The sequence below is a fragment of the Rhinolophus sinicus genome, linkage group LG11 (assembly GCF_036562045.2).
Source record: "Rhinolophus sinicus isolate RSC01 linkage group LG11, ASM3656204v1, whole genome shotgun sequence".
NCBI classification, from domain to species: Eukaryota; Metazoa; Chordata; class Mammalia; order Chiroptera; family Rhinolophidae; genus Rhinolophus; species Rhinolophus sinicus.
Genome location: NC_133760.1, coordinates 50,012,796 through 50,028,655, shown reverse-complemented (window position 1 = coordinate 50,028,655; position 15,860 = coordinate 50,012,796). Strand labels below are relative to the sequence as shown.

The following is a 15,860-nucleotide window of genomic DNA, read 5'->3' as shown; positions in this document are numbered from 1 at the left end:
AAGGAGGGGGGAGGGCTGGAAATGAAGGGGTGAGGCCCCCCCACTGGAGAGGAACTCTGGGGAGCAGCAGACGGGATATGCCAGTTCCTGTGCCTTTACCTCCCACAGCAGTGCTGGAGTTGGGGTGGGGTCTGGGGAAGGAGAGGTGAGGGGTTGGCCCCCCAGCCAGCTGCACTGAGGCAGAGTGGCCCAAGGAGGTCGGGTGCATCTGAGCAAAGATGAAGTCCTTGTGGGCTCAGGTGCTCAGGAGGCAAGTGTGATTTGGGGCCATTTTAAGGAAAGTGCAGAGGAACATGACCTTGGGCCAGACGGCTGGCTCTGCCACTCGCCAGATGGCACATGCCCTCGCTTCTCTGAGCCTCTGTTTCTTTGCTGTGAAGTGTGGACAATAATGTGACGGGTAAATGAGGTATGTGTGTCCAGGCCTTAGGAGAGGCCCAGTGAAGGAGTGGACCTGGGCCCAGCAGGAGTACCTGTGAGTATCACGACCCGGGCAGACCTTTGTCAACACTGGCCAGGTGTCCCAACTTTTTGGGGGACAGAACCCTTTGAGAATCTGAGCTGTGGACACCCCCTGTCTCCCAACTCTGTGGAGACTGGCAGCCCTGCAAAGCCATGTGGACGTGGCATTGGAACCCAGCGGCTGTCCAGCACCTTTCACCATGTGGTGGTGAGGGCTCCATCTCCACCTGCCATGTGGCCTTGACTGCCACACACATTGGAATTCAGCTGTCTCATGTGTGAGGTGGTGAGCGGGTGTGAGGTGCTCAGCACAGGCCTGCTGCAGAGAAGGTGCCCACAAGCGTCAGTCCCAGGATGCGCGTCTCCGTTGCGGGGGCCACAGCCCAAACCTTGGCCCTTCCTGGCCCTCAGTCCCCTGACCCCTCTTCTGCACAGATATCCATAGAGGGGTGAGGCACGGGGGTGTCCTAGGGGAGCTAGGCTTCAGGACACCCGTGGCTTCCAGGGTGGGGTGTGGGATAGCCAAGCGGAGTGGGGTCTGGGCCGTCTAGCCCCGTGCACGCTCGCCATCGGTGGCCAGGGTGGCTGTTTCCAGGCGCCCATGCAGCCAGACACCGGGTGCTGTGGCCACAATGCGCTGACTCTGCCCGCCCTTTCCCAGGGCCCAAGCCCCAGCCCCCAAACACACCACGTGTTTCCGGGGAGTGCTCCAAGGCAAGGCCCCCTTCCTACCTCCCAAATGGGTCTTGGGCTTCCTGCCTGTAATGTCCAGCACAGATAAGCCGGAGGAAAACGCTGGAATGTTCGTCACCCCGTAGGAGACTAGGGATTGTTCCCAAGTCACGGGGAAGCCAGGCCTGGGCTTCTGAGATAATGCTTCATGAGGCAAGGCCCATTTTTCTCTCCGTCCCCTCCCAGGAGCCCCTGCTCCTCATTCCCAGGAGCTGCTCAGATGCTCTGCAGCGGGATTATGTGGCTCCACGCACAAGCCTGGCCCAGCCACCAGCCGGGGCGACAATGCCCTTTGCCCAGGCCCCTGGGGCTCCCTGTCTGCCCCTCGTTATCCTTCTGGGCCCAACATTCCAGAATAAAAAGAAATCTGAAGCATCAGGCAGGGGTATCAGACAGCAATAAATTTATTAAGTATCTCCCCAAAATATGAACACAAACCAGTAAAAAAACCTAAAATGAACCATAAAACATCAGACCTGGAGCTGACAATAAAGCAGAGACAAATGAGTGACACAAAAATGCAAATGACCTGTGGCGGGAAGACAGAGCTGAATGGACTCAGGTGGGGTGGGGAGGCTGCAAATACTGAAGGACAGACACGAGGGAGCCCTAGGGTGACGTGACGGGAGCCGGTGGGCGAGGCTGGGTGGCGTCAGTAGGTCTGGGGGACAGACCTCTTGGCCCTGGCCATGGTCTGACCCGCCCCCCCACCGCTGCTTCACTTGGGGCCCTGGGCCTCCGATTCCTCCTCATCATCTTCGTACATCTCGCCCTCCTCCTCGGCCGTGGCATCCTGGTACTGCTGGTACTCGGACACCAGGTCGTTCATGTTGCTCTCGGCCTCGGTGAACTCCATCTCGTCCATGCCCTCGCCCGTGTACCAGTGCAGGAAGGCCTTGCGCCGGAACATGGCCGTGAACTGCTCTGAGATGCGCTTGAACAGCTCCTGGATGGCTGTGCTGTTGCCAATGAAGGTGGAGGACATCTTGAGCCCGCGCGGCGGGATGTCGCACACGGCCACCTTCACATTGTTGGGGATCCACTCCACGAAGTAGCTGCTGTTCTTGCTCTGGATGGCCAGCATCTGCTCGTCCACCTCCTTCATGGACATGCGGCCCCGGAAGACTGTGGCCACTGTCAGGTAGCGGCCGTGGCGGGGGTCGCAGGCGGCCATCATGTTCTTGGCATCGAACATCTGCTGGGTGAGCTCGGGCACGGTCAGGGCGCGGTACTGCTGGCTGCCCCGGGCGGTCAGCGGGGCGAAGCCGGGCATGAAGAAGTGCAGGCGTGGGAAGGGCACCATGTTCACGGCCAGCTTGCGCAGGTCTGCGTTCAGCTGGCCCGGGAAGCGCAGGGAAGTGGTGACCCCGCTCATGGTGGCCGAAACCAGGTGGTTGAGGTCCCCATACGTAGGTGTGGCCAGCTTGAGGGTGCGGAAGCAGATGTCGTAGAGGGCCTCGTTGTCGATGCAGTAGGTCTCGTCCGTGTTCTCCACCAGCTGGTGGATGGACAGCGTGGCGTTGTAGGGCTCCACCACGGTGTCCGACACCTTGGGCGACGGCACCACGCTGAAGGTGTTCATGATGCGGTCGGGGTACTCCTCACGCACCTTGCTGATGAGCAGCGTGCCCATCCCGGACCCCGTGCCCCCTCCCAGCGAGTGGGTCAGCTGGAAGCCCTGCAGGCAGTCGCAGTTCTCACACTCCTTCCGCACCACATCCAGCACTGAGTCGACCAGCTCGGCGCCCTCCGTGTAGTGCCCTTTGGCCCAGTTGTTCCCAGCCCCGCTCTGGCCTGTGAGGTCAGGAGGTGGCACAGAGGGTCATGCCTCCCACACCTGCTCGAACATCCCAACCCAGAGGGCCACTGCACCCGCTTCCCCGCTACCAAATGGGAGGCCACCCGTCCTCATGCTCCCCACGGCTCACCACGCTGTTCTGTCGGGGTCCATGCTGCCCAGCTGCCATATTAAGCGCCCTAGTCAGAATCTGAGAACCTGGAGTTACAGCTCCAGCTCTGCCTCACTTAGGGGTCCTAGGTGACTTCCTCAGCCCTTCCCTCCAGTCCACCCACCATCTGGCTGGCGGTGCTGGTGGCATGAACTACAACCCCCAGAGTCCCTGGCACCTTGGGTGATGGATATGGATTGTGCCCATCTGTAGTTCTGAGCTCTGGAAGGCAGAAATGGGGCAACGCCCTCTTATGGTAAGTGTGCCAGCATCCAGGGCCCTGCCACTCATCATGGGCATGAGGACCACCTGATCTCTTGATCAGTGATGTCGTGTTGGCAAATGCCAGGCCTCTGGAGGCTGTGATTCCTGTCCCATCAGCTCTACAACATTCCTGTAAGCTTAACTCTGTTTTACACACAGTTCTTGAAATATACACTGGTTTCTGTTCCCCGCACAGAACCCTTTCTCTGGGCCTCCACTGCAAACTGCAAAATGGGAGATCAGCTCTGCCCTGCAAGATTGCGTTGAGGGCGACGATGCCCTTTTGTGCCTGTTGATCTGGACTGGCCCGTGATGGGGTCTGCCATCAGTATAGGACCAGGGAAACTTACCAAAGATGAAGTTGTCAGGCCTGAAGAGGTGCCCAAAGGCCCCAGACCGGACGCTGTCCATGGTTCCGGGCTCCAGGTCCACCAGGATGGCCCGAGGCACATACTTGTGAGCTGAGGGGAGAGGGTGGGTTATGTGGGTCACAGAGGCTCAGGGGCTCCTCCTGGCCTCTGAACCCTGCCTTGGCCTCCTAGCCTGGTCCTATCGCCCTGAGAACTCAGAATCTTGTCACAGAGGCAGGAACTATGTGTGAAAAGGGAATTGACGGGACTGCCAGGACCAAATCCCACATCCATGTGGGCAGGTTAGCATTTCTCCAGCTCAATATAGACACCATTTCACACCAGTTGCTAAATGGTCCCTGCTCAAGTCCTCCAGGTGACCCCGGCTCCGGACCCTCCTATAGGAAGGCCCCCTGAGGGGGCTTTCGGGGCCCTGCCCAGCCTTGTCCACGCCTCTGGAGTGTGCATGTGTCTTGTGGCCATGGAACTCATTCGAATCTCACTGTAGTGACATTTACTAGGATTCCTTGTCTTTATTCTGTGCGTGTCAAGTTATATCTGCCTGCCAACCAATAAGAGGGCAGATCCCAGGACCCAGCATCCAGGTGCCCTCCCACCTCCCCTGGGTCAAGGATGGGAACTCACAAGAGGCCTCGTTGTAGTAGACGCTGATCCGCTCCAGCTGCAGGTCTGAGTCTCCCACATAGTTTCCACTGGGGTCTATGCCGTGCTCGTCGCTGATGACCTCCCAGAACTTCAGGGAGAAAGGAGAGGTCAGCAGGTGGCCATGACCCCCACCAGGCCCTGTCCCTCCCAAGGCGTACAAGCCCTGCATGTAAAATTGGGGGCTTGGACCCAAACTCTACAGTAGCCCCTTTGAGTCTTCGGAAAAGAACCCCAAGCTTTGTCATCTGTCAGAAAATTGTTGTAATAAGTGTCACTTCCACGGTTCTTGGAGTCCTCAGCCGACACAGGGCAGCACACAGACCCAGCTCTGAACCTGCTGCCCAGGGTCAGTAACAAACACCCTCTGTGGGTGGCTCTTATTATTCACTTTTCAGATGAGGAAACTGAGGCACAGAGAAGGTAAGTGACAGAGACAGAGTCTGGGCTCCACGTGCCCCTCGGTATCAGGGCAGAGGACGTGCAGTGACAGGGTCAAGCAGCCTCAACCACAGCACAGGGGCCCCAAGTGGGGACTTGCCTGGGGTCACCCAGCCTGTCCACGCACAGCCCTAATTGCCAGGCCCCCTGCTGCCCGCGCCCCCCTCAGGCAGGAAGCCACAGCGCCTCTCACACTTTGCTCCCATGACTGCAGCAGGCAGGGGGGTAGGCCAGGGCCTTGACTCAGGAACTGAACCACCCCACCCAGCTGGGTGACCTTGGGCAGATTCCAAAAATACTCTGTGCCTCAGTGTCCTCATCTGTTCAATGGGCCTACCCATGAAAACAGGCCACTGTGAGAATAAAGTGAGTGTCTGTGAAGGCGTGTGAAGGGCGTGTGGCGGAGGCTAGTGCTGTGTGCAGTTATCAGCACGTGTGTCCACACAAGGGCACGTGCCCTGGGGGGAGGGAAGGCTGCACAGAACCCTGCCCTCGCACCAGGGGCACTTCCGGTTGGCCCACACAGGCAGGAGGTTGCTGGTCATACAGGGTGACTTCCCGGTGCCCCTTCCCCTTGCTCCTCAGGGGTGGGGTGACTTTCAGAAGATGAATGGCTGTGAAGTGGGCTGAGCAGGAGTCCTGCCCTGGGACAGGCTGCCCGGTTACAGAAGTGGTTAGAACAGTCTACATGTGCTCCTCTGTGCAGAGGTGTCCCCAGCAGACAGAAGGCTCCTGGCAGCTGTGCCCAGCTGCCTGGGCATGCGGCCCCGGCTGGGGAGAGACTTCTTTCCACTGTATGCCCTTCAGTTCTTTTGGAATTCTTTGTCACATGCACATGTTAAATTCATGCACACAAAAAGATTAATAATCAAATTGTTTAAAAACCTGAAAAGTATGAACAGTGTCATTATTATAAAATGCATAGAAGCATCTTGGCAATTCATCAGAGAGACTGTTCTCAGAGGTCAGAGGTCACCTTTCAGCGACATGAGATTGGATTCCGTCCCTATTTTGTGCTTTTTCATCACTGCTAAAGTTTTCTTCTTCTTTTTTGCATTAAGTGTATGTTAATTTTGTACTTTGAAAAAATAAACATACAGAAATGCCACTCAGAGGCATTCAGGGCCTGATCAGAGCTTCCTGTCACTGCCTGGCTCCCCATTCTTTCCTTCCCCAGGCTGTCCACGAGGCTGAATCTGGGGACACCCCAAACCTCTGGCTTCAGGAACACACACAGCCTCTGTAGAGGAGGGGTGAGCTCAAGACAGCAAGTGTGGGGCCAGGAGAGAGTGACCCAGGTACCACGTCATCTATGGGAAGCATGTTCTTCCAGGAGACAACGGACCACAGTGGGTGCAGACCCCAGCACCAGCCAGCATGTGACAGTGACTCCACCTCTTGGGACCTCAGCTTTCTCATCTGTAAAGTGGACGTGATAACGGTATCCACATCAAGGGGTTAACGTAAGTCCTGACACATAAAAGCATTCAGTGTGGGCCGGCCCGGTGGCTCAGGCAGTTAGAGCTCTATGCTCCTAACTCCGAAGGCTGCCAGTTCGATTCCCACATGGACCAGTGGGCTCTCAACCACAATGTTGCCAGTTCAATTCCTCGACTCCCACAAGGGATGGTGGGCTGCGCCCCCTGCAACTAAGATTGAACACGGCACCTTGAGCTGAGCTGCTGCTGAGCTCCCAGATGGCTCAGTTGGTTGGAGTGCATCCTCTCAATCACAAGGTTGCCAGTTCGACTCCCGCAAGGGATGGTGGGCTGTGCCCCCTGCAACTAGAAATGGCAACTGGACCTGGAGCTGAGCTGCGCCCTCCACAACTAAGACTGAAAGGACAACAACTTGAAGCTGAACGGCACCCTCCACAACCAAGATTAAAAGGACAACAACTTGACTTGGAAAAAAAAAAAGGCCTGGAAGTACACACTGTTCCCCAATAAAGTTCTGTTCACCTTCCCCAATAAAATCTTTAAAAAGAAAAAAAAAAAAAGCATTCAGCAATTCAGCAAATGTTGGATGTTGGCTTTGTTGAGCAAAAAGGCCTTAGATGCTTTTTCAATTGGTAAAGCCATATGCGCTGATAACTTAAATAAAAGATAGCTTTAAAAAATCAACATGCTTTGGAATACCGTGGCATAGTGAAAGATCACCAGAGACATGAGATCTCCAAGATATACCCTTGAGGAAAAAGGCACAGTGAGCAATGACATATACAGTAAAAAGGGAAACCTTATGACAGATGCTATATTCCTGTACAAAGACGTGTGCACATGTGCAGAGCAGGGAATAGAAGAATGAAAAACAGACCTGCCCACTGGAGGGCGTGCCTCGAGGGACAGGTGGTTAAATGGTTACTTTAGCCTGACCTGCAGTGTTTCAATATTTTAGAAGTGTTTCAGTATTTTATATTAATACTTGCTTTTGCAGTTAAAATAAAATGATAATTTAAAATAGTAAATAGACCCCATTAGTAAAATAGATTATGTAATACTTAATAAATAATAAAATACAATTTTGTAAGTTAAATAAGAAATCTTTATGATCACCACTACAAATGAGAAAAGTACCAGATGGCCGTGGACTCAGGGTCCAGGCCACAGCTCCCATTTCAGACCCTAAGTTTTTGTCTGGCGGTGGGGGCGGGTCAGGCCCTGGGCGGCGGCGCTGTCCTTGGTGCTGATCCTTTACCGCGCTGCTCAGGAGCCCAAGGCAAGTGGTGTGCAGCCGCTCCCTGGACGCAGGGGCGGGGGTGTTAAGTGCCTCCAAGACACCATGCCTTTTCCCACCCCCACCCCACCCTTCCACAGCGAAGGCCACCGTGACCCATTAAGGAGGCGCGGGGGCAGAGGGAGGCTGGAGGAAACGAAAACCCCTCCTCCCTTTGGCTGTCAGGGCCAGAGCCCCTCCCCTCTGTGGCCCCGCCCTGAGGAGGGGGCGCAGACAAAGGCTCCAGGACAGCCCTGCCTCCCTAAGGGAGGAGGAAAGGGTCCTGGACTCATCTGCCCAGTTGTGGGGGTGCGGGTACCCCAGGCATCCTGCTGTATCCACGCAGACAAAGATTCAAACTCCTGCCAGTTCAGGCAGGTGACTCAATTTCCCCGAGCGTTGAGTTTTTTCATCTTTGGGAGAAGGATGACACCCCGTCTCACTGCACTCTGGCTCGGTGCTCAACAGGTAGTGGTCAGATAGGCATGTCCTCTCCTAGTCCCAGATGGCCCTGACCTCCGTCCATCCCCTCCTGCTCTCCCCAGAGTGGGCAGCCTGATTCTGGCAGCGCTCAAGGACGAGTCAGCAGGAAAGCAGCCCCCTTGCCCACACCAGTCAGCTGATGCCGATGGGGGACAGGAAAGCGTGGCCCTCCCCCTTCCACGGAAACAGAAATGGCCAAGGATCTGCCTGTCTATGAATCAGAGGCTGAGCTACTGGGCAGGCAAATTCTCCACATGGGGCCGGGCAGCCTCTGAGAACTTTCTTCAAGTTTGGACTCAAAGGGGCAGAGACTGGGAAGGTAAGGAAGGATTCCCCTCCCCCAAATCCACCTCTGTCTTGTTTGATTGTTAAAAAGAATCAGATATAAATTTTTACAACAAACATAAATTAAGAAAATCAATGCGAAAGGAATAAGAAGTAATAAGCAAACCCAAGGGTCACAGCGCTGAGAAGCAGGAAAAAGAATCTCTGCGGAGGACACTGTGGGGAGCAGCTGTGGGAGGTGCGGCCCTGCCTTTGCCAGACGTCCTGTCCCAGCAGGGGAGGAGGGGCACAGCTGCATCACCACTCCCCCAGGCCCAGACGGGATTCAGGGCTGCTCTCCCTTACCGCGCGACCCCTGGCCCTCCGAGGAGCAGATGTTCAGGGCAGGCCTGGCCCCTGTGACATTAATGAGCTCTCGGCCCCTCCTGCATGGCCAGGGCAGCTGTCAGCGATTGCCCCAGGAGCCCTGATTTGATTTGAGGCCATCGTCCCCCAGGCATCCCCCTCCCCCAGCTCCTTCCTCGGGCAGGCACAGCTGTCTCCTCAGTAATTAGGAGTCTCCCGCTACCACCTCCCCGAGACCCTATCCCAGGGGCCTCCACCCTAGAGCCCAAATTGCAATTTACATGTCAGCCACGTGGCTGCCCCAGACCCCTTGCAATTAGCTTTTTTGTTCTTGCCTCGTTTCCATGGCAACCCCCTCCAGAGGAAGCCTTTCTTCGGCCCCTTCCCCTCCAGGACTTGTCTCCTACCCCCGCCTCCTTTGGGGACCAGCTCAACACCCTCCGCGCGCTGGGTCCCTGGCCTTGGTCCTGACAAGGCCACCCTCTCTCTCGTGTTGTTTTGAGGGAGCCAGGCCCTCAGGGCCGCACCCACCCCGCCTGGGCCCCGCACTGGGTGTCCGCAGGGACTTGCTGTGTGACCTTGGGCAAGGGACAGCCTCCCCGGACTTGGAGACGCGACACCAGCCTCCTGGGTACGTGCCACCTCCTCTTCCCGCCTCAACCCCAACATCTTTGAGATGGGCTAACAATGGAGGGGAGGGGCCGCTTGGCGTTGAGCTTTCCAAGCCTGGAGCCCGGCTTTGTTCCCACGTCCAACCCCCAGACTCGCGGTCCAATCCCACGTGGCGTTTGCCCAGGCGGGTCCACGCTGAGGGAGACTACAGTACTGGACCAAGGTCACCCCAAGTGCGGGCCCAACTTCTCCCTCAACAAAGGAACAGGGTAGGGCCAGGAAGCAGAGGGTTATCGGAGCGAGGCTGGGGGCACTGGGGCGGCTTTGGCCTCTGGGAGAACCTCCTGTTCCTGGGGGGAAGGAGGGCGGAGGAAATCATTATGGCTTTGAGGGGGGAGCCCCACCCAAACCTTCCCACCCCACCATCTCGCTTAAGGCTTAGTTGCGACCCCAAAGGAGGGCCACGCGCAGCCGGCGCCCCAGCTGCACCTGCAGCGGCCGGCGGAGGGCGCAGCTGCGGAGGGAGCGTCGCCGCGGACTTGCTCCGCGCTCGCGCAGGCCCAGGGGACGGGGACAGGGGCCGAGGAAAGGCGGGGGTGGGAGCGGCAGGGAGGGCTCGTTGCTTTGTTCTCGGCTTCGCAATGGCGAGTGCGGCTCGGGGTGAACGGCGCCGCCCTGCTGCCCTCCCTCTGGTGCCGGGTCGGGTGGGGACGCGGCAAGCGCGCCGGGTGCGCGGTCGGGCGCGTGGCGGCGGCGCGCGGCCTCACCTTGGCCCCGATCTGGTTGCCGCACTGACCGGCCTGGATGTGCACGATCTCCCTCATGCTCGGTGCGTGGCGGGCGGCTGCGGGACGCGCGCTGACTGCCGGGCTGGCTGCGGAGGCTCTGCCGCCCCCGCTACCCGCTCTTATAGGCTGGGCCCCGCCCGCCACGCCCTGCGTGGCGTCACCGCGCGCGGCCAATCGGGGGAGCTGCCGCAGAATGCGGCACCAGTGCTGCAGCATCCGTCCGCCGCCACCGGGGTCTGGGGGCCCCCGGTCCACCAGAAAGGAGGGGCTGGCGGGCTCCAGGGAAGACAATGAAGTCCTCTGGCCTTGGGACCCCGCACCGCCCGCCCTCGCCGGTCCCACTCCTCGGCTTTGCAAAGGAGGGTCTTTCTTCCCCGCACCCGTTTAGGGACCAACCCCATCTTCCCACCCCAAAGGTCGACATGGACGCCTCCCAGCTCCTTGTGTTGTGGCAGGAAGGGACCGACAAGGTACTCTGAGCTTCGCCGGAACCCTTAGGGGTGGAGCAGGCAGGAAACTGCTGCAGCAGGCACTGAGAGCAGGCATGGGGCAGGGCTGAGAAATGCCTGAGTCACGGGTTATGGGCACAGGAGGGCGTTGGCGGGCGACTATGGCAGCTCTGAGCTTCACTGTCCTCCTCTGCAGTGGGGGATGGCACCTGCCCCTCCTCCCCCTGGGGGCTGCCGTCAGATTCCAACTGGATCTTGCCTTGTACCCCCAGCAGGCACAGCGCCTGGCACGCAGCCACTGCTCAGTGAATATTGGTTTCATGAATTGTCATAAGAACACAGCCAGGTGAGGGACCGACAGGGTGGGGGATGGTGTGCATTGGTTTCTAACTCACTCCGTGATGTCACCTGTACGTCTGGATTCTTGGTCCAAGTGAGGGCACAGGGAGGGGGCTATATAGGGAGGTGGTATGTGCATAAGGTGGGGGTTCTTGGAGGAAAAACTGGGAGAGTCCACTGGTCAGAGGAGGGAGGGAAGTGGGCATGCAGCGACACTGACACTTCTACACGCGCACACACCAGCGGCTCTGTATTCTCCTGGTAGACTAGGGAAGCCACCTGATAATAAGGTCCTTCTGATATTTCAGGAATGAGCTTCTCCAGAAAGAGTGTTCCCCATGCAGTCGGCAGAACACGATCGTAGGTACGCTCAGCACTGGGCTGGCATGGTGGGGCTGTGTGCTCTCTTCTCCCCTCCTGCAGCTCCCCAGGTTAGCAAGTCTAGAAGTGGGTCTTTTGTTCTCAAGAGAAGCCCCTCCCCCACAACGTGTCCATGATGTGCTTTTCTGTGGTTGGCTTCCAGCCACCTGGGGCCACGCCCTGTCCCCCCCTCTCAGGGGGTCCCTGGTGAGCATTTGGCTCTTCCCTGGAGCCGGCTGCACCTCCCTGTCTGAGCAAACAAAGCTTCACAGCATCCAGTCAGCCATCCCGGGCCCTGCCGCCCTGGGGCCAGACTGGCCCCCCTCCAACCCCAGAGGGCTCTGGTGCGGACTCAAGGCTGACTCACCGTCCTGTCTCCCAGCAAAGGCTGGCTCTGCTGGGAATCAGCTCCCAGCCCTGAGACCTGCAGTCAGGGCTGGAGCTGCCAGTGTGGGTGGGGCACTGGCCAGCTGGGGGGCTGCAGGTGTCTCTAGAACCGTCCTGGAGTTGGCTGATACTATCGCTTTGCCTCCACTGACCCTGTGCCAGGAAGTGGGTCGACTGTGCAGGAGACCAGGTGGGCTCCTCAGTGAGGGGTCCTGGGCTGCAGCAGAGGGTGGAGCCAAGGCTACCCGCAGCAGGCAGCATGGTCCACCCCAGATGCCCACTCCCAGGACTGGGACCTTGCTGGACAGCTCCACCCATGCAGGATGCCTAGCCTCAGATACATCCCGAGGTGGCTGAGCACTGACCCCTCCCAGGACGGCATTGCTGGGGGGAACAGAAAGCCCAACCTCTGACCCACCTGCTCCATGGGCCCCTCAGAGCAGATGAGGAGGGGCCAGTGGTGCCCCGTCTTCTGCAGCTGAGGGCGGCCTGGGCAGTGTCTGAGCCTGTCACCATGGAGGTGGTGGGCACAGGGCTACCCTGGGCTGGGGGTTGCATGTGGAGAGTCGGCAAAGACACAGGGTAAGAGTAGCCGCAACTTGGGTCCCCATGCGCTCCCCTCCGGAGGCGGGACCTCCGGCACTCTGGCGTCTTTGCATGCCAGCCAGTTTCTGGCACTTACTTCTCCCCCTCATCACTCCCACCCCTCCCCTCTCCCCCAGCCTCTACCCTCAAGCTTCAAGCAGTACGGGGAGGGAGCTGATGCATGGCAGTGAGGCTGCCCCAATGTTGTATTTATTACCAGACCGCTTTCCAGCCCAGAGACTCTGTGAGCAGGCACTGGCCGTGCTGCCTTGCAGACAGACATGCTGAGAGCCTTAAAAGACATCGGCTACACCCAGCCACTGCAGCACCTGCAGACACAGGCCCCCCAGAGGCAGGACCTCATCCTTCCTGTGAGGCTGGGTCTTGCTGGTCACAGAGTCCCTTCTCCGGAGGTCTCCTTGGGAGCAGCACTTCTGATGGCTCTTCACATGCCGGTTGGCCAGGCTCAAGTCCCCAGAGTTGGGTGTGTCCCCCTCAACTCCTCATGGAGAATCGTGTTATTCCTCTCTGGCACCAGAGGGTCTGTGCGTTCACACCTTCAGAGGTCATCTAGCCCCTCTGCTTTGACAAGCGACTGCCCCGGTCACACAGGCACTGGGCCATGTGGTGTCACCCCCGCCACCAGCAGCACAGCATCACCTCTCGGAGCGTCCTCCGGAGCTCCTGGCTGCGGAAGGCGTACACGAGGGGGTCGGCAATGGCGTTGCACATGATGAGGACCAGGAAGAGGTGGGAGTTCTTGAAGATGCAAGCACAGGTGGGGTGCTGAGGACAGAGGACGGTGAGTGAGAGGTGCAGGAAGAAGGGGCCCCAGCAGAGGAAGAAGATGCCCAGCAGGAGGGTTAGGGTGGCAGCGCCCTTGAGGCCGGAGCCCTGGTGGGTGGGGCGCCGCGTCTTGTGCAGCCGGGCAATGCCACGGGCATGCTGGCACGCCCGGGCAAGCATGTGGACGTACAGCACCGCCATGAGCACCAGCATGGCTACGAAGAAGCTGACGAGGCAGAGCAGGGCAGCCGTGTGGGCATAGTAGCTGGTGAAGAGGCTGCTGGAGATGGCGCTGGCCACCCAGATGGCTGCGATGGCCCGCCACACCCGCGGCAGCGTCACGATGCTGTGGTACCGCAGCGCGTAGAAGATGGAGATGTAGCGGTCCACTGCGATGGCGCCCAGGAAACAGAGGCTGGACACCATGGAGGCGCACACGAGCACGTCGATGACCGTGTCGAGCTGCTGCACCACGGCAGCCCGCGCAGCCAGGGCGCCTGCCTCCAGCAGCTGCGTGACGGCCGTCTCCAGCACGTTGCTCACGCTCACCAGCAGGTCGGCTGCGGCCAGGCAGCAGATGAGGAAGTGCATGGGCGAGTGCAGGTTGCGGTTCCTGGCGATCGCGGCCACCACCAGCACGTTCTCCACCAGGCTCACCAGCCCCAGGCTGAGGAACAGCCCATCGGGAATGTGCACCTCCAGGCACCGGGGCCCCGTCCGGTTGGTGGCCAGCGCGAGGTGGGGGGCGGCTGGGGAGGTGGAGTTGAGGGCGTGCAGCAGCCTCTGGGGCCCCTGCGTGGCCATAGTTCCTCCAGGAAGCAGGAGGGGGTCCTCCATCCACAGAAGTTCCACTCAGCTCATGGTGCCACCAGTAGGGCGGCTCGTGTGTACCCCAAAGTCCACCCTCACACTCACCCTCTCCCTGGTTGGACAAATGTCGGCCCGGGCATGGCCCAGAAGGAGAGGCCCCAGCCTCTCCACCAGTCTAGTCTGGTCACTTCCCAGCAAGACCCCAAGCTCGGCAGCACCGACCCTCTGCCTTCAGCCCACCTCCCCACCTGTTCGCTGGCGGTGCGGTCGCTCAGGTCTTCATGCATCTGCCTCCTGCCTCCCCAGGTCAGGGGTGCGCTGAGGTCTGGAAGAATGGAGCCTTTCTCCACGTCTTTAAAGTGGGTCCTGAAGCCCCTCCTCCTGAGGGCAGCCACATGATGGGCGTGTGCCCTGGAATGCACCCTGGCCTGCCGCTAGGTGGAGCAAATGGCCCCTGGGGCTGTCCAGGCTTCCAGGGTCCCCAGACTACTGGGGGGACATCTCCCTTTCCCACTCAAAGCCCCTGCAGCCTGGCCAGCCTCACCTGTGCTCAGCCAACCAGCGCTCCCAGTCTGGCCTCTGCTCCAGGCTTCTGTGCACGTGGGGCACCCGCTGGACCTGTCCCTGAGACTTCCAACCCTCTAGGCCCACAGCAAACACCACCTCCTCCAGGAAGCCCTCTGTTCCTCCACGCCTGTCTGATGCTGCTCTGCCTCTGGAATGCTCATTAGCTGTTCACTGTCCATCCCCAGCCCTAATGCCTAATCCCTCACCTCATGTTAGATGTTGACCGAGGGCAGACCCTGCCCCAAGGTACCCCCATCCTTTTGCTGAGTGCTGCCAGGGGCGTCCTGGCCACATGGGCTGCAGGAGCCTCGCAGGGACAGAGGTGCTGGCCCCCATTTCCTCTGTGCCAGGAACCACTTCCAGACCTGTCTCTGTCACTGCAGGAGCTGGGTCAGCAGTGCCCCATGGCCCCGATGGCCCCATTCTACCTGCTCCCATCACTCACTCACTGAGAACCATGCCCTCCTCGGAAGGCCCAGGTGTGTGTGGGGGCTCATTCCTCTGTTGACAGGTGGCGAGTGGCTGGTGGTGGAGGTGAGGGGCGGGGTGGGGGAGCCCGAGGGAGGTCTGTTTTGGGTGTATCTGTGATGTTCCTGCTGAAGTTCATTCTCACCCATCCTCCCAGTTGCCAGATGGCCTCGAAGCACCCACATGTGTGAGCACAATTACTAGCCACTTACGGTATCAATCACTGCTTCCATCTGCACAATTTACAAAGCTCTCTGCCCCCTTTGTTTTGAAGCCCGCCACACATGAACGTGCACCGTTATACATATGCAGGCTGGTGGATGCCCGTCTGCACACAGCAGCGCCCAGTTGGAGCAGATGAGGCAGTCACCGCACTGGATACCCTGGGGCCGTCCTGCCCCACTTTGGAACTATCTGTGCCCAGACCCGGTTCAGGCCTCCCGCTTAGCACTGAGACATCCTTGAGCTGCATGGAGTGGCAGCTTAAGGTGTCCACCACGTTGGCATTGGGGCAGCCCCTACTGCTGGGCACTTTTGTCACACAGGCATGTTCCAGCTGGCATGTCCCACCAAGGAGTGGGCTTCCATGCTCAGGTCTTTAGCTTTTGTAGATTTGGCCAAACCATTTCCCCAACTGGTGGCCCTGCCTGCCTGTTTCTGGCAGTGCACAAACCCCCACTCTGTGCAGTCCCAAGTCCCACAGGAAGCAGGCACACCCCCTCCCATTGACCTCCTGGTGGAGAGCCCTAAGGGAGCTCAGGGTCCCAGGGTAGGTCACGAGGCAGAGCTGCAGCAGAGGAAGAGGTCCCGGCAACAGGGAGGGGCTGGGCTGGCACCTCCACAAGTCCTAGGACCAGCCCTGCAGCGATCCATCCCCTAGGGCCACCTTCCAGCCCTGGGGCACCAATGAGCATCTGCTGGGCTGCCCCCAGCTGCTGTGTCGTGACATTTCAGGGATGTTAGTATTTCCAGCTCTATAAATGAGGCCTTTGAGGTGGCCAGTACCCCCCACCCCCAGCC

General features: G+C 59.1%; 1 protein-coding gene across 1 annotated transcript; it reads right to left on the bottom strand.

Annotated features, from left to right (window-relative positions):
• Nucleotides 1-1,580: 1,580 nt before the first annotated feature.
• Nucleotides 1,581-14,876, bottom strand: LOC109451900 (tubulin beta-3 chain). Its single transcript, XM_074316021.1, has 5 exons — nt 12,844-14,876; nt 10,069-10,438; nt 4,403-4,511; nt 3,758-3,868; nt 1,581-2,988 (listed from the first exon to the last, which is right to left on the bottom strand). Exons 1-5 carry the CDS (start codon nt 13,830-13,832, stop codon nt 1,913-1,915), a joined length of 2,655 nt encoding a protein of 884 aa, XP_074172122.1. The 5' UTR covers nt 13,833-14,876; the 3' UTR covers nt 1,581-1,912.
• Nucleotides 14,877-15,860: the final 984 nt, after the last annotated feature.